Below are 22,018 nucleotides of genomic sequence, written 5' to 3'. Positions count from 1 at the left end.
AATATCGCAGTTCCACATGAATCAGACTATTGAACTGCCCGTTTTCTTCCAAAACCCACAAACTGTTGCAGAAAGGGCACTACATACACTAGATGTACGGAGGGCCCTCATGTACTACATCGACAGGACTAAACCATTCAGGAAGACAAAACAACTGTTCGTTGCCTTTGCCCCACACCACAAAGGTAACGCCATCTCCAAAGCAGGGATAGCCAGATGGATAGTTAAGTGTATTCAAATCTGTTATCAAAAGGCAAAACGCACATTAACTATTCCACCACGAGCCCACTCAACACGTAAGTTGGGGGCTTCCATGGCCTTCCTAGGAAATATTCCCCTGCATGATATATGCAGAGCAGCCACATGGTCCACTACACACACATTTACAAAACACTATTGTGTAGATGTGCAGTCAAAACAGCAGGCAGCTGTAGGACAGGCTGTTCTCAAGACACTTTTTCAGACCGCTGCAGCTGGCACGGGTAGCCGCCGCTAATAGAGGGCACTGCTATGTATTCTATGCACAGATATGAATTCAGCAGCCCACATGCCTCGAACTGAATATGCTACTTACCAGTATGCATCTGTTCTTGGCATGTAGGGCTGCTGACATTCATATCGCCCTCCCTCCTCCCCGGCGCCTGTCGCAGCTGCAGCTCTCAGAATTACTGCAAGCATGGTCATCACTTTCTGTATCTACTCCATCACTGCCACAATGGCAAAAAACAATCTGAGGATGGAGAGGATGCCCATGCGCACTGTAGTCCAGGGGAGGAGTCACCTATCCAAGGATACTTCGAAGACTCTTCCAGGACAACAACGTGCAAACATCCGGACCCAACACTAGGCGGCGATCTATGCACAGATATGAATGTCAGCAGCCCTACATGCCAAGAACAGATGCATACTGGTAAGTAGCATATTCATAATCTTTGTTAAAAAAAAAAGGTACAAATGCATCGAAGAACCATAAAACCCCGTCACATCCTGTTCCCTGGACATAAGACCTCATGAAATAGATAGGGCATTCAATTGATAAATAAGTCATCCCAGATTTAAATATGAAGATAAACATGAGGTACACTTATGTAAGTGGACGACCTGCACCAGTCCAGACAACCTTTATGGTGATTTAGGAGGTCTTAGACAACCTTACAAAGCTCTCTAAGTGGTAGCTGTGGAGAGCAGCCTTCAGGCTTAGTCCAGCAGCTTTTTTTTACAGAATGCAATCTTATAGGTATAGATTAAGTGAAAAAGAACCACACAATGTAATCATAAAAATATGTATTTATTATATAACACTCACTAACGCATACAGATATCTCCTACCCGGAGATATGCACAATGCACACAATACTTGAAATCACGTAAATAGCACAGAATACTCAGTGGACCCCAGGGGGGGACCAAACCATATACTTAGAAAGTGGTATAAGAACCAAGACTCGTGTCAAGACAGTGTCGAGAGGAAGTAGAAGTGCCAGGGACCCAAGGAACCTCCAAAGGTGAATGACTAGGAACCCCATGGAGATCGTGTGCAGTGTGGAAACATGACCGCATTCTCCGTACAAATCAACGTGTAAGTCGCTGTTGCAATTTTAAAGATTAAGGACCCTTCCCAGTAGACCCTGAACAAACCCAGTGGAAGACAGAAGGTTGGAGAGCCACCCTACCCGTAGATACCCTAGTACCCATGTTACCTACACCAGGGAAGCCGGGTGCATAGGCGTGAAGTGGTGTCGGAAACCGCCGTCGAACCCAATGGAGGACTTCAGGAAAATGCAGCTGTTGGAGAAGGAGAAAGTGTCCGGTGGAATCCGTATTTGGATTCAAGTTGAAGAGTACCTGCAAGCATAGGGGACAGAGTCTGTCACTCAGGAGTGACCCGAAGACCTGGTAGATGAATGCCCACCGATATCGGGAGTTGCGGTAGTGTTGACTGTGACCTTGACTCTGCAGCTGTGAGGACCAGGCGACGCCGAGGAAGACCAGGAGCCATGCACGAGCTGTCCCACGTCAGATGTTGAGAGCTGAGGGGTTGGTGTCCGTCGGGAGCACCAACAACACTTGGCAACTTCAAACAACGTAGAAGTCAAAGAAGGTGCAATGTCGGGACCAGCAAGGTCCAGGGGACTTGCCACAAGCAGGGAAGTCAGGGCAGGCCGAGCAATCTTGGGAAAGTAAAAGAAACAAAGGTGACCCTCAACAGAACCCACAGGCCGGAGGCTCTGGAGTCGCAAGAGGACCTCGAGCGGCTCACCAAAAGATGCAGGCCACGGTGCAAATAAGGAGTGGAGGAAGATTCTGGTCACTGGAGATGCTTGAGGTTGGGGCTACTTGGATCCCGAAGATCTTGGTGGAAGGAAATCAACAAGCCTTTGCAAAGGCAAGTCGATGCGGTGCACAGGGGTTTGATTCCTGCGGCTCCTACGAGGGATACTGGCCACAAACTTGGTGCGAGGGCAGGCCTTGAGAGATGTGCCTTTGCAACTGCAAGTTGACTTGATGCACAGGGGTTTGGTTATTGCAGCCCCACGAGGGATTCTGGTCTCAAACTTAGTAAGAGGACAGGGCATGCCTCAGGAACTTTGGAAAACCACCACCTGTGTTGCAGAGCCTTTTGGAGTCTGTGGGAGCACAGGATCAGCAGACCGCTCAGCTTAGTTGCAGTGCCTACAGATGCAGGGAAGTGACTCCTTAACTCCAAGGGAGATTCCTTCAGGTGTCTTGGATGCCCACAGGCCTTGGAAGGTTTCTGTTTGGTGCACAGACGATGCAGCAGACTGGGAGGGAAACTAAGTCGAGCCCAATCGAAGTCCAGAGTGCCCAGACGGTAGAAGTTGAAGTGGTGTCTGAATTGAATTGTGTACCATGACGAATCTAGGGACCTACACCCAGGTAATCCCTTAAGTACCCTAAGGAAAGGGTTAGGACGATTCAGGGGACCCTCCCAGGGGAGGTTTTGGACAGGGGGGAGGTTACTCCCAAGTCCTTGGTCCAGTTTCGTGCCAGAGCGAGAGTCAACAGCTCCCAGAGCTTTGAACCAAATGTGCCCCTCATGCAGTCTGAGTGGCGCTGGCAAGCGCACCCACCCGGCCCCAATACACTAAATCCTCTCTGGGAGGTGGTCACCCCTCCCTGTGACAGGATACCTATTGTTCTGCCTTCCCGTGCTCGAGCTTGGCTCAGCAGCAGGAGGGCAGAATCATGTCTGGTCGGCAGCAGCCATGTTGTGCTGTCTGGGTCTAGAAGACTGGTACAAGGAGCACTGAGAGCTTCACGATTGATGGACCAAATGGAAATATATATCTAACTAACGATACATAAATATTAGCCCTGATGAAGTTCAAGACCGCTTGAAGGAAACTCGTTGGCTGGATGGTTTTATTCTTTGGATTTTACGACTTTGAAAATTGGATTTTAATAAAGCGGGAATTTGTCAAATGGACTTATTTAATGTGTTTACGTGCGCACCATTCCACTCTTTGTTCTGTCAAGGTTCTGTCTGCTTTTGCAGTAGTACCATACAACGGCTGGTATTGGAAGAGGAGCGCACCGTGATATACTATTTTGAACTATAAGTGAGGTGCAGTGGAGAGGTCCGCCGTTGATTTCTACCTTTTCTCTGGGAGTGACCAATCATTCTTTGTGGTATTCTCAATATTTTTCCTAGCTTCCCTTTGTCTTGTGCGTAAAGCTAAAACCGACTCCCCATATTCATAACTTTCATATCTGAAAGAAACACGTTCGTTAGATTCCTCACCTTTTTCGTCAGCAATACCCCTTGCGCATCGCTAGTCGTCGTCTGCGGCTCCGCGTCCGTCGTTGGCGTCGTGCGCCGGAATGACGTCGTCTGAGTACTTAGGCGCCGCCCTCGCGCGCTGACGTCAGTTCTTCTTTTTTCCGCGCCAGTAAGCGCCGATCCGGGAGAGCTACCCCTTTAGTCAATTTTTGACTAACTTTTTTCGACTCTTTTTGGTCACTTTCGACCGGTAGGATGCCTGTGGTTTCAAGGCCTGCGACGACTGTCACCGACTGATGTCGGTGACCGATCATCACAGCCGGTACTGCTTGGGCCTCGACCACGACGCGGAGTCGTGCCCCGATTTGTATGGCCCTGACCTCGAAAGCTAGGCGGGAGCGGTCCCGCAAGCTTCTCGAGCTTCGCCACTCGGCTCCGCGCCCCTCTCGATCCCGGTCCAGGAGGAGGTCCAAGGATCGGTCGCGGAGCCGCACTCGACATCGTCGCTCGTCTGGCTCGAAGTGTTCGGGTAAGTCGAAGCACTCCAAGAAGTCCAAGAGGCGACACCGCTCTTTGGACTCCTGTTGGAAGGCGGACCCCGAGAAGTCGGCGAGACCACTCAGGGGGGGCCCCCACACTGTACGAAGTAGCCGAGCGCTGCAGAGAAGCCTCCTGGGAGATCCTTCTCCTATTATGTACTAGCACAGTAACACCACCACACAGGACCACCACACAGGACTCAAGGAGGTTGTCTCAAGACGAGCAATTCTTTATCAGCACTTAAAGGTTACGGGATCAATATTTACACGAAAAGGGATCAAGGGATCCACAAAAGTCTCAGTGTCTCTTTAGAAGGGAAGGGGTAGCGGGACAGTCTTTGGCAGGAGCTTGGTACGAGGGTACCTGGGGCCCAGTTCTTTTCCTCAAGCTGGAGGGCCTCCGGAACTCGGAGGGGTCGAGCCGCGACGGCGTCAGCAGGGCTCTGGCGTTCAGTTCGTGGAGAGCCGCGACCAGGTCAGCGGGGCTCTCAAGATGGTTTCTGCTCAGCTCGAGCCGCGACGTCGTCAGCAGGGCTCCGAGGGAGGTTCCAGCGAGGTTGTGCCGCGACAGCGTCAGCAGGGCCCCGATGTTCCGGGGGGCTTCAAGGTTTCAGCAAGAAGGAGCCGCGACGCAGTCTGCAGGGCTCGTGGTGGTTTCAAGCAAGAGTTCTTCTCCGTAGGGTCGGCCGCGATTCAATCAGCAGGGCTCTCGACTCCGGGATACAACTGCCGGTCTGTTGCGGGGTCGCCCGGGATATAGGCCTGGAGCCCTTTGAAGTCCGGACCCTTGCGCCCGGAGGGGCGGAGAGGCCGGGTTGGGAGCGGCCAGACGCCCAGCAGGAGAGGCGCCGGGCCCAGGAGAGATGGAGGCCGATCGCACCTCGGTGTGTGGGGACGGTTGGGGGTCCCATCGATACCGCCCTCCGCCAGGGCGATGAGGTGTTCACGTGATACCCCCTGGCCAGTTCTTGGTGCCTCAATGTCTGGGCCTCGCTGGGGCCGAGGCCGGGTTGAGCGGAGTCAGGTGGACTGGTGTGCTGGGTCACGTGGCAGGCAACAAAATGGTGGATCCCCGAGGTGTATGCGACCTCGTGCGGCTCGGACGGGTGGCCCGTGGAGGCCAGGGCGGGGAACGGGCCCAACCCCAGGGAAGTCAGGACCACGCCACGAGGCCGGGTCCAACAGGCGTCCCCCCCCCCCCAGCCGAAGGCAGGGAGAGTCACCCATCTTCTTGGGGATTCTCCTCGTCAAGGCGGAAGAAGCGGGACAGGCCGTCAGCGTTGGCGTGGTCATTGCCGGGTCAGTGCTCAACCGAAAAGTCCATCCCTTGCAGGGCAATGGACCATCACAGCAGCTTGGGATTCTCGCCTCATTTGTATTAACCACCGCAAAGGCCGGTGGTCGGTCTGGACCCGAAAGTGGGTACCGAAGAGATAGGGCCGGAGCTTCTTAAGGGCCCACACTACAGCGAAGGCCTCGCGCTCGATGGTGCTCCATCGTTGCTCCCGGGGCAGCAGCCGTCGGCTGATGAAGGCCACTGGGCGGTCGAGTCCCTTCTCATCAACCTGAGACAGGACGGCCCCGATCCCATTTTCGGAGGCGTCTGTCTGTACGATAAACTCTTTACTGTAGTCAGGGGCCTGGAGCACAGGGGCAGTGCACATCGCGGCCTTGAGAGTCTCGAAAGCTGATTGGCAGCGGGGAGTCCAGTGCACCTTCTTGGGCTGCTTCTTCGAGGTGAGCTCCGTGAGAGGCCCCACAATGCTCCCATAGTCCCGGATGAACCGCCGGTAGTATCCGGTGACGCCAAGGAAGGCCCGCACAGCGGTCTGGGTAGTGGGAGGCTCCCATGCCTGGATGGCATCGACTTCTGGCTGGAGGGGGGCCACCTGACCGCTTCCCACCTGATGGCCCAGGTAGGTCACCGATCCTTGGCCGACCTGGCATTTGCTGGCCTTAATCGTGAGCCCAGCCCTTTGGAGGGCGGCCAGGACGGCCTTGAGGTGAACTAGGTGCTCAGCCCAGTGGTTGCTGTACAGGGCGATGTCATCCAAATAGGCCGCGCTGAAGGCCTCGAGCCCGGCCAGGACCTTCTTTACGAGTCTCTGAAAAGTGGCCGGGGCATTCTTCATGCCGAAGGGCATCACCCGAAAGTGGTAATGCCCATCAGGGGTAGAAAAGGCGGATCTTTCTCGGGCGCCGGGGGTAAGCTGAATCTGCCAGTACCCGGCGATGAGGTCCAGCGTGCTCAGGTAGCGGGCGGACCCCAAGCGATCGATGAGTTCGTCGGCCCGGGGTATAGGATGGGCGTCCGTCTTGGTCACAGCATTCAGGGCCCAGTAGTCTACACAAAATCGCAGCTCCGGGGGATGGCCGGGGGCTGCGGCCTTTGGTACTAGGACGACAGGGCTAGCCCACGGGCTGTCAGAGGGCTCGATGACCCCGAGGGCCAACATCTTCGCTACTTCGGCCTGGATGCATGCCCGTACTCGGTCGGGTACCCTGTAGGCTCGGTGTCGCACGGGGGGGCTGTCCCCGGTGTCGACGTCGTGGACGCACCAGTGGGTCACCCCCGGGGTGAGGGAGAAGAGGGCTGCGTAGTCCTGCAGCAGTTGTTGACAGTCGATGCGCTGTTCCGGGGTCAGGGAGGAGGCGAGCTGGACACCTTTGATGGATCCGTCGTGGACGTCGTTCTGCAAGAGGTCAGGTAGGGGCTCGGAGTCGTCCTCGCCCCCCTCGTCGGTCGCCAGCAGCAGGCTCCGTTCGGTCCGGGCGAAGTAGGGTTTGAGCCTGTTAGCATGTAGAACCCGGAGGGGGTTCCGGGGGGACTCTAGGTCAACTAGGTAGGTGACGGGGCTCTTCTTTTCCACCACCTTGAAGGGCCCAGTCCACTTGTCCTGGAGGGCGCAGGGCTCAACAGGGGCCATGACCCAGACTCGCTGGCCTGGCTCGAACTCGATGGTAGAGGTGTTCCGATCGTACCACCGCTTCATGTCCTCCTGGCTGGCCTCGAGGTTGGCTTCGGCCATGGCTCGGAACTTGCGGGTCTGGTTTCGTAGGGTCAGGAGGTATCGGTAGACGTCAGGAGGGGTGCCTTGGAGCTTCGTCTCCCAGCCCTCCTTGACCAGGCTGAGCGGTCCGCGGACCGGATGTCCGTACAATAGTTCAAACGGGCTGAACCCCAGGGACTTCTGCGGGACCTCCCGATAGGCGAACAGGAGGCATGGTAGTAGGACATCCCATCTCCGCCGGAGGGGCTCTTCCAAGCCCTGAATCATCCCCTTCAGGGTTCTGTTAAAGCGCTCGACCAGCCCGTTCCCCTGAGGGTGATAGGGGGTTGTGAATTTGTACGTGACCCCGCATTGCTGCCACAGGGACCGCATGTACTTGGAGATGAAGTTTGTGCCCCTGTCGCTCACCACTTCGCGGGGGAATCCCACTCGGGAGAAGATCCCCATCAAGGCCCGGCCTACCACGGGGGCCGTTACAGTTCTTAGCGGGACCGCCTCCGGGTACCTGGTGGCGTGGTCCACGAGGACCAGGATGAAGCGGTGGCCCAGGGCGGTCCGGGGGTCCAGGGGCCCCACGATGTCGATCCCGACCCGTTCGAACGGGGTGCTGACGGCTGGAAAGGGCTGGAGGGGGGCCTTGACCCGACCCCCCGTCTTCCCGCTGGCTTGGCAGGTCCGGCAGGACCGGCAGTGGTTGTCCACGTCTCTCCGCATCCGGGGCCAGTAGAAGTGGGTCACCAGACGGCTGTAAGTTTTGTCTTTCCCCAGGTGTCCGGCGAGGGGCACGTCATGTGCCAGGTTGAGAAGGAACTCCCGGAAGCGGAGGGGGACCACCAACACGCGGCTGGCCCCGAGTTCTGCCACTTTCTGTTCACTGTGCAACAGGCCCTCGGCCCAGTAGACCCAGTGGGTGCCGGTCTGGTCCCCGTTGGCTTGTGCGGACGCTTGTTGTCGGACCCCTTCGAGAGAGGGACAGGACAGCTGTTCTTGCTGGAACTGCTCACGGGTGGGGCCCCCTTCGTGGCGCCATTGTGCAAGTTCTGGTAGGGCGCCGAGGGAAGCAATCTCTTCGGGGGAGGGTTCAGTAGGTCCAGTGTCGGTGTCCGCCTCCCCCTCGCTGCAGGCGGAGGGTGGTGCGAGCCCTTCGGGCTGGGCGGCACCGGGGGCCAAGGACGAGCGGGGGGCCTGGGCGGTCATGGACCGGGTGATGGCGCAGGCCCATTCGGATAGTCCCAGCATTCGGAGGTGCTCTCGTCGCTCCACTTGAGCCCAGGGGGAACTCTCCAGGTCGTTCCCCAGGAGGCAGTCTACTGGTGCATCATCGCGGACAGTCACTTTTAGTAGGCCTGTCACCCCTCCCCACTCGAAGGGGACCAGGGCCATCTGGCACAGGCTTTCGCTGTTGTCGGCCGTCCGGACGGGGCACAGCACATTGGGTAGGATCTGTTCGGGGGTCACCAGATGGCAGCGGACAGCGGTGACACTGGCGCCGGTGTCACGAAGGGCTTCGGCCCGTTGTCCATTGACGGTGACCTGCTGCCGGTACTTCTGGGTGTTGCTTGGGATGGGGGTGCGGGGCACCATTTCTCGGCTGCCCAGGCAGACCAGGGACATGGCCGCCGGTTCCCATTCGGTGGTTTCCTCGGTCGAGGGTTTCTTCTTCTTCTTCTCCTTCCCCCAGGGCAGCGGCCGCCAGCTGTCGGGGCGGGGGCCCGCCGGCCCCGCTTCTTCGGTTCAGGGGGCAGACCGGATCGCTGGCATAGTGTCCGGTTTGTTGGCAGCCGTAGCTTGTTACTGGGGGCCGTGGTCCGGTTCTGGCTGGGGTCGCCCCTCTTCGGGCTATGCTCGGGGAGAGGGGTTGCTGCAGCGGCCCTCGAGGTGGGCTCCTGGGGGCCCCGGCGGGGGGGTCCCGGTTCCTGTTCTGCCCTCCCCCTCCACCGCGTTGGCGGGGAGGTCCAGTGGGGTTCCTCTGGTACTCCCCCATCGAGTTCCGGGGGACTCGGGTGTTGACCCATCGATCGGCCTCGACGGCGAGTGTTCGTGGGTCGGTCATCTTGCGGTCGAGGAGGTGTTGCCTTAGCTCCACGAAGCAATTGTTGGAGAGATGTTCCCAAACAATGAGGTCGACCAGCTGCCCGTAGGTGGTGACTTTGCTACCCTTGATCCATCCTTCTAGGGCCTGGCTGAAAAAGTCCACATATTCCACCCAGGTAGTACCCGGGATCTTCTTGCAGTCTCTGAACCGCTGGCGGTACATTTCCGCGGTTAGCCCGTAGCGGGTGAGCAGGGCCTCCTTCATGTGGTCGTAGGAGTTCATCACCTCCTCTGGCAGCTGGAGCAGTGTGTCTCGACCTTCACTCAGGAACCGACCCCACAGGCCGGCGCCCCAGTCCTTTCGGGGCACCCGATGGGAGGTCATGGCCACCTCGTATGCCTTGAACCATTGTTGGATGTCGTCATTCTTATAGTACTCCCTGACGACATCTTTCGGGATATGTACCTTGGCCTCGGCAGGCGGTAGGGTGTCTCTATTACTGGGGGTGTCGGTCCCCCCGTTCTTTGCCTTGATTTCGAGCTCTTTGAGACTTCGCTCGTGCTCAAGGGTCAGTCTTTTTTCCTCCAACTCTCGGTGCCGTCTCTTCTCTTCTATCTCCTCTTGTAGCCGTAGCTGCTCTAGGGCCAGTTTCTTTTCCGCCAGCTGGAGTTCGCCGTCCAGCCGCAGTCGTGCGAGCTCTAGTTCGTGGTTCCGGACCTTCTCCCGCTCTCGTATCTCCTCTTTGGAGAGGCCGGTTTCTAGGCTCTTTCCTCCTCCGGTTGCCGGAGTCGGTGCGGTTGATGTGGCCACCGTCAGGGGCAGGGGACCTTCTTCCTGGGAGTGGCCTGCCTCGGCCTCCAGCCAGGTCCTCGGGGCTTTCTGCATCTCCTCTTTGGTACCTAGGCCGGTGGTTGCAAGGCCTTTGTCCTTGCAGAACTGTTTCAATTCTTTGTGCGTGTATTCCTCCAACCGTTCGGGCTGGAACTCCGTGGTCGCGTTGTTTTCTTGGTTGCTCATGACTTCTGTTTGTCTGGATGGGTAGCTAGTGGGTTACTGGCTGGTACGTACTGCGTTCGGCTCGGATCCCGTCGCTGGCCACCAAATGTTGGAAGGCGGACCCCGAGAAGTCGGCGAGACCACTCAGGGAGGGCCCCCACACTGTACGAAGTAGCCGAGCGCTGCAGAGAAGCCTCCTGGGAGATCCTTCTCCTATTATGTACTAGCACAGTAACACCACCACACAGGACTCAAGGAGGTTGTCTCAAGACGAGCAATTCTTTATCAGCACTTAAAGGTTACGGGATCAATATTTACACGAAAAGGGATCAAGGGATCCACAAAAGTCTCAGTGTCTCTTTAGAAGGGAAGGGGTAGCGGGACAGTCTTTGGCAGGAGCTTGGTACGAGGGTACCTGGGGCCCAGTTCTTATCCTCAAGCTGGAGGGCCTCCGGAACTCGGAGGGGTCGAGCCGCAACGGCGTCAGCAGGGCTCTGGCGTTCAGTTCGTGGAGAGCCGCGACCAGGTCAGCGGGGCTCTCAAGATGGTTTCTGCTCAGCTCGAGCCGCGACGTCGTCAGCAGGGCTCCGAGGGAGGTTCCAGCGAGGTTGTGCCGCGACAGCGTCAGCAGGGCCCCGATGTTCCGGGGGGCTTCAAGGTTTCAGCAAGAAGGAGCCGCGACGCAGTCTACAGGGCTCGTGGTGGTTTCAAGCAAGAGTTCTTCTCCGTAGGGTCGGCCGCGATTCAATCAGCAGGGCTCTCGACTCTGGGATACAACTGCCGGTCTGTTGCGGGGTCGCCCCAGATATAGGCCTGGAGCCCTTTGAAGTCAGGACCCTTGCGCCCGGAGGGGCGGAGAGGCCGGGTTGGGAGCGGCCAGACGCCCAGCAGGAGAGGCGCCGGGCCCAGGAGAGATGGAGGCCGATCGCACCTCGGTGTGTGGGGACGGTTGGGGGTCCCATCGATACCGCCCTCCGCCAGGGCGATGAGGTGTTCACGTGATACCCCCTGGCCAGTTCTTGGTGCCTCAATGTCTGGGCCTCGCTGGGGCCGAGGCCGGGTTGAGCGGAGTCAGGTGGACTGGTGTGCAGGGTCACGTGGCAGACAACAAAATGGTGGAGCCCCGAGGTGTATGCGACCTCGTGCGGCTCGGACGGGTGGCCCGTGGAGGCCAGGGCGGGGAACGGGCCCAACCCCAGGGAAGTCAGGACCACGCCACGAGGCCGGGTCCAACAACTCCCCTCGCCGGTCGCGTGACTCCGCCGAGGGTCCGGGCGGTTCCACCCCCGCGGGAGCCGCAGGCGCCGCGCAAGTCCCCATACCCGCCGGTCCCTGGGACTGACGAGATGCCGGCGGAGGTCAGTGCCTTCCTCTCGGCCATGAGGAGCCTGGCCCCGCCGTCGACGCCCGCTGGCACGCCTTCGGGCCCCGCGGACTCGACTGGGCGACCTCGCGTGCCGGCGGCTCCGGCCCCGGCGCCGCTGGAGGCTCTGACCCCGATGCCGCAGGTTACGCCTCCTCCGCCGGCGCCGACTCCGGTCAACGTCGATCCCCGGTTCAGCCCCTGTCCGGTCCCGACGCCGCATCCGACGCCGCTAGAGACGCATATTGTCTATCGACCGGCTCCGATCATTCCTCCTGTTTACCAGGAATCGGATGACGGGGGCGACTGGGAGGGGTCTGAGGACCCTATGGCCCTTCAGGGGCAACTTTCTTAGGACTGGGCAAATGAACTGGGGGAGGCCAGTGGATTGGATACCTCACCGGACACTGGATTCATCTCTCCTCCGACTGTGGCTTCGGAGGAGGGTGCAGCTTTTTCTGTGGTGCTGCGCAAGGCGGCGGCGGCAGGCTTGAGCTGCCTGCCGTGGCTGTGAGGACTAACATCCTCACTGAGGTGCTTCAGTCTGCCGCATGCTCCACTGAGCCTCTGCTGCAATTCAATGAGGCCCTCACTGACGTTCTGCAGGGCACCTTGTCCACGCCCTCCACAGTCCCTCCTGTGGATAGGAACGTTGCCAGGCGCCACCGCCCTGCTCCGGGCAACCCCAGTTTTCTGTCCCAACACCCCACCCCCGAGAGTCTGGTTATCCAGGTCTCTACCTCTCAATACTCCTTCCCGTCCGCTCCTCCGGACCGGGATTCCAAGAGACTGGAACAGTTCGGTAAGAAGCTGTTCTCCTCGCTCAGTTTGGGCCTGCGGTCTTTGAACACCGCCTGTCTCTTAGACCGTTATTCCCACTCCCTGTGGGATACGGTGGAGGACATGCTGCCACTGTGCCCGGAGGAGGCCCGGGCGCGGCTTTCCTCGGCTCTGGCCGATGGGAGAGATGCAGCGCGCCATGCAATCCGATGTGGACTCGACACTACGGACTCGCTGGGTAGGGCGATTTCTACCACGGTGGCGCTTCGACGTCACGCCTGGCTGCGGTCCACGTCCTTTTCAGGGGATGTCCAGAGCACACTCATGGACATGCCTTTTGATGGTGCTCGCCTTTTTGGTGAGAAAGCGGACAGTGCGCTGGTTCGCTTCAAGGACTCCCGGGCTACGGCCACGTCCTTGGGCCTCTCGGCCCTGCGGCCGCATACTTCTGCTTTTCGCTCTTTTCGTGGCCAAGGAAGGGGCACCTCCTCACGTCCGCCTAGCCACCGGCCGCAGAACCAGCCTGGTCGCGGACGTGGTTTCCGCCGAGGCGGTAATGGAGGACGACGCGGTCAGTCCACATCCACCCCGGCAGCATCCGCCTGAAAGCCTTCCTAGTCCGAGCTTTCAGGCCCATTCCTCGCCAGTGGAAGGCCAGGTTCGCCATCACCTGCTCCACTGGCGTACCATTACTTCGGACAGGTGGGTGCTGCAAATCGTCCGAAGGGGCTACTCCCTCCCCTTCGAGACGACCCCTCCAGCCATGCCACCGCAGCACCACCGTATCTCGGAGGATCATTTGCATCTTCTGCAAGAGGAAGTTTCGGCCCTCTTGGCCAAAGAGGCCGTCGAGCGCGTTCCGAGCCCAGAAGTAGGTCGTGGTTGTTATTCCCACTACTTTCTGGTTCCCAAGAAGGGCAAAGGAGGCCTACGGCCCTATCTTGGACCTCCGGAACGTCAATGCCTTCCTCCGGAAGGAACAGTTCAAAATGTTGACTTTGGCTCAGGTTCTAGCTGCCCTAGACCCTGGAGACTGGATGGTAGCGTTGTACTTGCAGGACGCATATTTCCATATCCCCGTCCTGCCTGCCCACCAGCGTTACCTGCGGTTCACGGTGGGTCAGGAGCACTTTCAGTTCACCGTGCTCCCCTTCGGCCTTACCAGTGCCCCTCGGGTGTTCACGAAAGTGATGGCGGTGGTCGCATCTCATCTGCGCAGATCAGGGGTCCGGTCTTCCCCTATTTCGACGACTGGTTGTTGAAGGCGGGCTCGCCCCAGACAGTCGTCTCCCACCTCCAGACTATGGCGGATCTCCTGCATTTGCTAGGGTTTTCCATCAACGTGCCGAAGTCACACCTGAGCCCCTCTCAGAAGCTCCTCTTCATCGGAGCGGTTCTCGATTCGGCGCAGTTCCGGGTTCATCCACCGGAACAGCGGGTCCGGGATATACAGGCCCTGATTCCCATCTTTCGGCCTCTATCCTGGGTTTCGGTCAGGCTAGTGTTGCGGCTTCTGGGGCTGATGGCCTCCTGCATCCTACTAGTGCATCACGCCAGGCGGCGCATGCGGGTTCCGCAGTGGGACCTGAAGTTTCAGTGGGCCCAGCATCACGGTAACCTGTCCGACCATGTCTTGATCTCGGAGGGCACTGCACAGCAGTTGCAGTGGTGGCTCACGGATCGCGATTGGGTCATGGGCAAGAGCCTCTCCCTACCGGAGCATGTCGTAGTGACGGATGCGTCCCTCCTGGGATGGGGTGGCCATATGGGAGAGGCGGAGATCAGAGGCCTCTGGTCTTCCGGCGGAGTCTCGCCTCCACATCAACTTGTTGGAGCTGAAAGCGATCCGACTTGCACTGAAAGCCTTCCTTCCCTCTGTCCGGGGAAGTGTTGTGCAGGTGTTCACGGACAACACCACCGCCATGTGGTATTGAAACAAACAGGGCGGGGTGGGGTCGTGGACCCTTTGTCAGGAGGCTCTGCGTCTCTGGACATGGCTGGAACACCAGGGCATCACCCTGGTGGTTCAACATCTGGCAGGCTCTCTGAACGCCAGAGCAGACGAACTCAGCCGCCGGTGCATGATGGATCACGAATGGCGTCTGAACTCCGAGGTGGCGCAAGGTCTCTTTCAGCAGTGGGGAGAGCCTTGGTTAGATCTATTCGCCACCGACGAGAACGCGCAATGTCAGCAGTTCTGCGCGTTGGAATTTCCAAGGCGGCACTCGCTCGGCGACGCTTTTCGTCGCGAGTGGAGTTGCGGTCTGTTGTACGCCTTTCCGCCTATACCACTTCTGCCCAGAGTGCTGAAGAAGATCAGGCGCGACCGGGCCCAAGTCATCTTGGTGGCTCCGGATTGGGCACGAAGATACTGGTATCCCGAGCTACTCAGTATGTTGACCGATCCTCCGATACGTCTGCCCCTTCGGGAGGATCTTCTTTCGTAGCAGCAGGGGACGGTCCTCCACCCGAACCTGTCCAGCCTCCACCTCCATGCGTGGAGATTGAGCGGCGGCAGTTGATGCCATTTGGCTAGACGGGTGAGTGAGCTCCAGGCTCTATCGTCCAAGCCTCCTTTTCTATCTGTTCATCCGGACAAGGTAGTCCTTCGGCCTCGTCCTTCCTTTCTACCGAAAGTGGTGACCCCCTTTCATCTGGGGCAATCTGTCACCTTGCCCACCTTCTTTCCGCCTCCGCATCCTTCCAAAGAGGAAGAGCAGCTCCACCGTCTGGACCCAAAACGTGCGCTCTCCTTTTATTTGGACCGCACAAAACAGTTCCGAGTGGACGACCAGCTTTTCGTTGGCTACGTGGGTGCAAAGAAGGGAAAAGCTGTGCACAAACGGACCATCTCCCGGTGAGTCGTTTTGTGTATAAAAATCTGTTATTCCTTGGCAAAAAAGGACCCTCCTGTTGGGCTGCGAGCCCATTCTACTCGGGCCACGGCGGCTACTACTGCTTTGGGACGGGGAGTCCCTTTGCAGGACATCTGTCAGGCGGCGACGTGGGCTTCGCTGCACACGTTTGCCAGGCATTATTGCCTAGACAGCCAAGTCCGGAGGGATGGCTTCTTTGGCCGTTCTGTCCTCCAGGACTTTCTGGTGTGATCTTGGTTCGCAGACCCACCACCGGGGTTGGTATTGCTTCGGTATCTATTCTAAGGTGAGGAATCTAACTAACGTGTTTCTTTCAGATGAACAAGTTACTTACCTTCGGTAACGATGTATCTGTAAGAAACATTAGTTAGTTAGATTCCTCACCGACCCACCCATCCTCCCCGTTCTGCGAACTGACATCTAGGGTTAAGGCTATCCCTTTCAGGGCCCTAGATTTTTTGGCACCAGTGTCGGTCTCTTGCATGGCTCTGCGTTCCTGGCACGGAAAGCTATGTACAAGAACTGACGTCCGCGCGCGAGGGCGGCGTCTAAGTACTCCGACGTCATTCCGGCGCACGACGCCAACGACGGACGTGGAGCCGCAGACGACACCTAGCGACGCGCAAGGGGTATTGCTGACGAAAAATCTTCCGGATTCAGTCTGACGCCTGGGGATATTCTAAGGTGAGGAATCTAACTAACTAATGTTTCTTACAGATACATTGTTACTGAAGGTAAGTAACTTGTTCTTTTATGTGCCTGAAATCTTTCTGCTGCCCCTTAGTATAGTAACTATTGATCTCCGCTTTTACCATTGTGATTTCTAATTGGATTTGCGCGTCCTCCTGCCACTGCATGAACCTCTCCAAAAGGGGCTTTTCTAGCATAGCTGGTTTTCATACAGCCCCATAATTCTGGCCTGCTTGTTTGATCTGAAAGAGACTACTAGCCGCAGATTCCTTCACGTAGAATTATCCGCAGGCGTGAGACTGGATCCGGAAACTTTTTGCCACAGCATTCCTGCGTGCCGGGGGTGGGGCGACACCACGTGACTCTGCCCAGGCGTTGTCCGCGTACGTGACGTCAGCGAGGTCACACAAGACCCGCCCCGGCGCGCCACATCAGTTTTTTCCTTTTCCATGTGCAACGCGTATCCGTTCCTTGCTGCGGGCCTGTTTAAGGTCCCCTTCCATTCTTTTTTGGTGGAACAGTGTGCGAATGCCTTCGGACTTTAAAACGTGCACGTTTTGTGGGCGTCTTATGTCGGCAACTGACCCTCACCTCATTTGCATGTGGTGTTTGGGGGAGGATCACGGCACCTCAGATTGTGCGGCGTGCCAAAAGTTGAAGCCGAAGTCGCTGCGGGAGTGCCGAATGAAACGTCTCTCGGTGCGTCTCTCCAGGTCTACGTCCCGCCCTCGGTCTGCTTCGGCGGACGGCTTCAGGTCCGGCCGTGGTAGTCGTCCTCGCCTTTCTCCAATGTCACGTGAGCGTCGCTCCCTGGTGGGTAAGTGTCACAGTTCGTCCCCGGGGGCTGGTTTCCAGTCTACCGGGGGCGTGGACTCTCCACGAGTGATGAGGCCCCGCGTGTCGTCCTATCCACCGTTTCCCGGTGTTAGGGCATCGAGAGTCCAGATGGAGACTTACGTGGCGGCTTTGCAGGCCTCTCCTCCTCCTTCCCCTCCTGGGGCGTCGGCGGATCCCTCGCCTTGCGCAGGGCCCTCCGCGGTGGCTCCGGCGCCGACTGGGTCGGATCCAGGCTTGGAGGATGTGGTGCTGTTGGGGTGCGGCTCCTCTGAGGCACCTCCTTCAGGCACCTCCTTCAGGCCATGGCGTCTCTGCCTTGCCACAAAGCCCCGCGGGGGTCCCTATGGTATCGTGGGAGGTCGCTGGGGCTCAGGTCGCATCCCCGAGCCCCTCACGGTCCCTTGGCAGAGTGGTCCTGTCTAAGGCCGAGGTGACGCCACTACGGCGCCGGCAGCAGCTGGCCCTTTTGGAGCCACCGGGGTCGGTGGATTCTTCTCGTCCCGCTCCGGGTCGAGGGCGGACCCCTCTTCCCTCTCTGGGCCCCTCTCGTACCTCCGGGCCCCTCTCGTACCTCCTCACAGGCGGCTGCCTCGTTGGAGGGCAAGTCGGAGGTTGTATCGTCCCTGGCACCGCCACAGGGGTTGCCGGGCGACCTTCGCTTCCTTCTGGGCCGCGGAGGGCTTCGGGCCCCTCTCCGGGCCCATCCCGTTCCCCCACGCAGGTGGTTGCCTCGGCGGGGGGCGGGCCGGGACTCTACAGCTCCGCGCAGGGGTCGTACCGCGTATTCGTCTTCGGGCGCTCCTTCTCCGGAGGCAGGCTGCATATTGGTATCGTCCTTCCCGGAGACTGGTCACCGTGTGGTGTCCTTTCAACCGGCATCGAAGAGTGGCTCCCCGCCCTTCCTGAGGCAGGGGTGTTTGTCGGAAGAGCGGCAGGTCCCTCATTCTTCGGCTCCTCCTGACTTCCAGGTCTGGCCCTTGCCCACCCCGCTTGGCCTCTGGGACGGCCGCCTTAGTTTGCAGACGTCGCCCACAGAGGAGCTGCTTTCTCCACCGCGAGGCCCTGCGGGTGCGGCCTTCACTCACGCGGTGTCCACGGCTGTGGGCATCCTACGCATGGGTGACCCGGTGGCTCATTTTCAGGTGGACTATCAGTTGGAGGTCCTCCACCAGGGCTCTGGTGGGAGGGAAATCTTGCTTCCCTTTGAAGGTTCGCTCCTTTCTGCCTTGACGGGGGCTTGGAGGCGTCCTGCCTCCGGGGACCCGGTGCCTCCGCATCTTCTGCATCAACACCTTCCGACTCTGCGTGACCCGGCGTGCCTGTCCATTCACCCCTTAGCCGCCTGCCCCCTTTTGCGGACTGCTTTTCCCTCCCTGCTGCTCCGGTTGGCTCCGCCATCCAGAGAGGCCCGCTGGCTGGACACTTGGGGACGCAACTGTTCTGCTTTGGGTAGTGGGGTCCTTCGCAGACCCTCCTTCCCAGGGGGTATTGCTAGGGTATCTATTCTACGTGAAGGAATCTGCGGCTAGTACTATCAGATGTACGAGTTACTTACCTTCGGTAACAATGTATCTGGTAGAGACGATACTAGCCGCAGATTCCTTCACGGCCCGCCCTTCCTCCCCTATTCTGCGAGGACCCTTGGGTTGGTCTTCCCGTACTCGCCTCCCGGTGGGGGGCTGTGTCTCCTGTGAATGCCTTCCTTGTTCTTGATGGGTGGCTCCGTCTGGGGCCGTTCATTGTTCACTTGGTTCTTTGGAGGATGGGGTTTCGGTGCGCTGGTGCCCTGCTGCTCTGGCTACTCCAGGTTTGGGGGGGATTGCTTCTATCCTTGTCCTCCTTCCTCTCCTTCCATTGCTATCCTCTGGTTTGAGGGTCCTCTTGCCATGTCTTGCCCTTGTCTGCCCTCTAGGTTGGGGTGGCTTGGTGGTTTATTGTCCCGGTCTGTCTTGAGACTGGTCCCATTCCTTGCTCAGGATGAGGGGGGTTGGCTTCCTACGTCACGTACATGGACGATGCCTGGGCGAAGTCGCATGGTGTCGCCCCGCCCCCGGCGCACAGGGATGCTGTGAAAAAAAGTTTCCGGATCCAGTCTCACGCCTGGGGATAATTCTACGTGAAGGAATCTGCGGCTAGAATCGTCTCTACCAGATACTTCGTTACCGAAGGTAAGTAACTCGTACTTATGTGCGCAACAAAACTAATGGTCTACCCTCTTAGTACTGCTTTGAAAGCATCCCAGACCATCCCCTGTGAAGCACTATATCTGTTCATATAAAAAAAACTTGACCACCCATGTCCTCAACAAATGGGTTATTTAAAAGCAATTTCCTATCGAATGTCCACTTAGTCTGAGACTTAAGGCTGCCCTGGCCCGATATTTTCAAAACTAATGGACTATGATCTGACAAAAGCCTTTTGATAGTTTCTTAATTTTAGCCTTGCCCACTAGTCCGGCAGAGGCCAGAAAATAATCTAATCTGACATACTTTATCTGTGAAATGGAAAAATACGTAAATCTAGGATCAGGTGCTTTCTTGACATTCCTAGTCTCAGCAAGCCCATGACTGTTCATAGGTGATACCAAGGCCCTGTGAACTTGAGGTTTTCTCCCATGATAATTAGTCATTTGATTCCTTCCCACCTCAAGGTGCAACATTTAAACCCCCTCAGATTATCTGTGGGACTGCCCAGGATACTAGCTCTACTTCTAACTCTTCAAGCACTTTAGGATCATCCTGGTTAGAAGAAAACCTTTGAATGTCGGTGTTGGCACTGATTATTTTGAACCGGTCATTGCAGAATGAAAGTCTCCTGTCTCTTTTAAGGTATTACCATGTGATCCTTGTGGTGGTGTAGGTGAGCGGTCTGGTGGAGAGGCACAGGTCTGGTTTACTGGAGTCAGGAGTTCAGTAGTTACTGCACAGCTAGTGTGACAATACACATTAGATGACTCTTACTTAGCAACTTAGGGGTAGGCACTTATATGTTGGAAACTGCAGTTCGCAATCAAGATTTTATGATAGATGGGGTCAATCCCCCATACTATGGACATCCAAGAGTCGAGTCACTACTGGCCTGGCCGCCAAATGGACTCTTTATCTGAGACTCAACCCATAATATTTCCAGAACCAAAGCAGCTACAAAAGTGGATGGCAGTGGTTCCAAAATTAGTCAATCGCGCTCCACCAAACAAGAAGAGTCCTGAGATCCCTGATTAGGAGTCAAAGTCCAGATTTCTATAGACCTCTAAGGATGGCTCAGGAGGTAAGATGCCAGCAGCTTGGTTAGCCAGGGAGACTGCAGCTTTTTAACATCCAGATGAGCATCAAATGCAGAGGGAGCATTCTTCTTGCTCTTGCAGTTTTGCATTCTATCTGCCCTGCTTTCCCCTCTCAAAACGGGTAAAGGCTGTTGTGTACGAGGGGGAATGGACATTTTACAGACAGTTGTTGGAACGTTGGTCACAAGCAAGAAAGGGGAAGACCATCTGTTTCAAAGGTGACAGAGTAGCGATCTGGAGTTTTATATAGTGTGAACATGACCCTTTGGGGTATCGGAGTGCTGTACAGACAACAGGTATTATACATAAATGGAAGAAATGCAAAAGGAATAGGCAGTCTTCAAAACGTATATTTTAAGGCAGTTTTCGAGCATGTTTTTCTTTTCCCTGCTTGCGACTTTAGACATAATCCCAAGATATTTATTTCAACACTAACAACGCCTTTCGGGCTTGGGGAAGAATTTTCCAGCATTATGTGAATCAATCTTTGATTATTTTCTGTGTTATTACCAATTACTCTGTGACATAAATATGATTTCAAAATATTTTTTATTTTATTGATATAAATGGGGTGCTTGCAATTTGTATATAGTTTATACATCTTAGTGTCACCTTTTAGAGCATTTCAGAAATTGATACTTTGAAATGTGCTTTTTTAAATTTGTTTTTGATCATGCTTAATTACAGGTTTGCCATCAACTATGGCAGGGAACGTGAGTGTACCAGGGACATCACCGTTGACCCTGCCGCCTGAATTTACTACAACTTTTCCTATCATCCCAGGGGTTTCTACAGTGCCTGCTGATTTGCTGTCATCTGAATTGCCCAAAGCGTTTCCTATCCTCCCAAATATTCCTACTTCTCAACCTGATATATCTTTTTATCTTTCACAATCGCGTTCCCTTGCTGATGAGTTTGGCACTGCTGCTGTATCAGATAATGGGAAGGCAGATATGCCTGCTGCTTCAATACTAACTGCTGCAGAAGAGCGAGAAAATTATCCCCCTGCACTCAATGAAAAATCAGTCTCTGGAATATCAGCCGTACATGTTTCGGAGTCTTCATAACTTCAGACATTTCCGATGGATTTAATTGTTTGGCTTGGTATATTTATTTAGCCTTTGGGGATATGTTTTTCAAATACAAATGATCATTAATTTCATACTAGTTTTTACTTATTTGAAGGAGTCTTGTAAATAATCCTAAAAGTTGAAATAAACCAGAGGAACAGGGACTTGTAGGTTTTTTCAAACCAATGAATAGGACTTAATAACCAAGCAAAACATGTACGTATTGTGGTTATGTTGCCACAGCCAAACTTTATCAAATGGGATATAACTTATTTTACTATAAAACTGTCCAAGAAAATAAGCCTTCATATAAGTTACAGAACATGCGCTGATAATTGAGCATCTTTTTGTTTGTTCTGGTGAACGGTTTTCCTCTCCGCAGATAAATAAATATCCTAACATTTTTGTAACTTCTGCTTTACTTTGCAGTCTTAGTATATGATGGCATTGAGGCAGTAATGCACAATTAGTGTTGAATATTTCATTTTGTAGCACTGGGGTAAGCCTCACTGACTGTGGGAGAATAGTGAAATATTTGAGGGAAAACATATGGACAGCAATAAATTAATTGAATTTTACAAAGCCTTGTGTTATGAAACCCTAAGCTTACTTTTCAGAAATGTCAGAGTGCTCACTGAAGCCACAGCATCAGCGTTGTGTAATATCTTTATCTGTTTCATATATAGCTATACATTTTTCCTCCAAAAAGACCCTGGGCACTCAAGGCTTAACAATTCATTTTGTTAATTTATTTTCTATGTGCAACCTCAAGCTGTGTCAGCTTTGGGGTTGCACG

General features: G+C 55.9%; 1 protein-coding gene across 1 annotated transcript in view; it reads left to right on the top strand.

Moving 5' to 3' along the window:
- GORASP2 (golgi reassembly stacking protein 2) overlaps window positions 1-21,804 on the top strand; it is a 182,634-nt gene extending 160,830 nt beyond the window's left edge. Inside the window, exon 11 of the mRNA XM_085645324.1 lies at window positions 20,840-21,804. Within this exon, the coding sequence (XP_085501450.1) occupies window positions 20,840-21,219 (380 nt within the window). The 3' untranslated portion in view covers window positions 21,220-21,804. The remainder of the gene's footprint in view (window positions 1-20,839) is intronic.
- Window positions 21,805-22,018: the final 214 nt, after the last annotated feature.

Source organism: Triturus cristatus, chromosome 3_1 (assembly GCF_964204655.1).
Source record: "Triturus cristatus chromosome 3_1, aTriCri1.1, whole genome shotgun sequence".
Lineage (NCBI taxonomy): Eukaryota > Metazoa > Chordata > Amphibia > Caudata > Salamandridae > Triturus > Triturus cristatus.
This window is presented reverse-complemented; position numbering and strand designations above follow the sequence as displayed.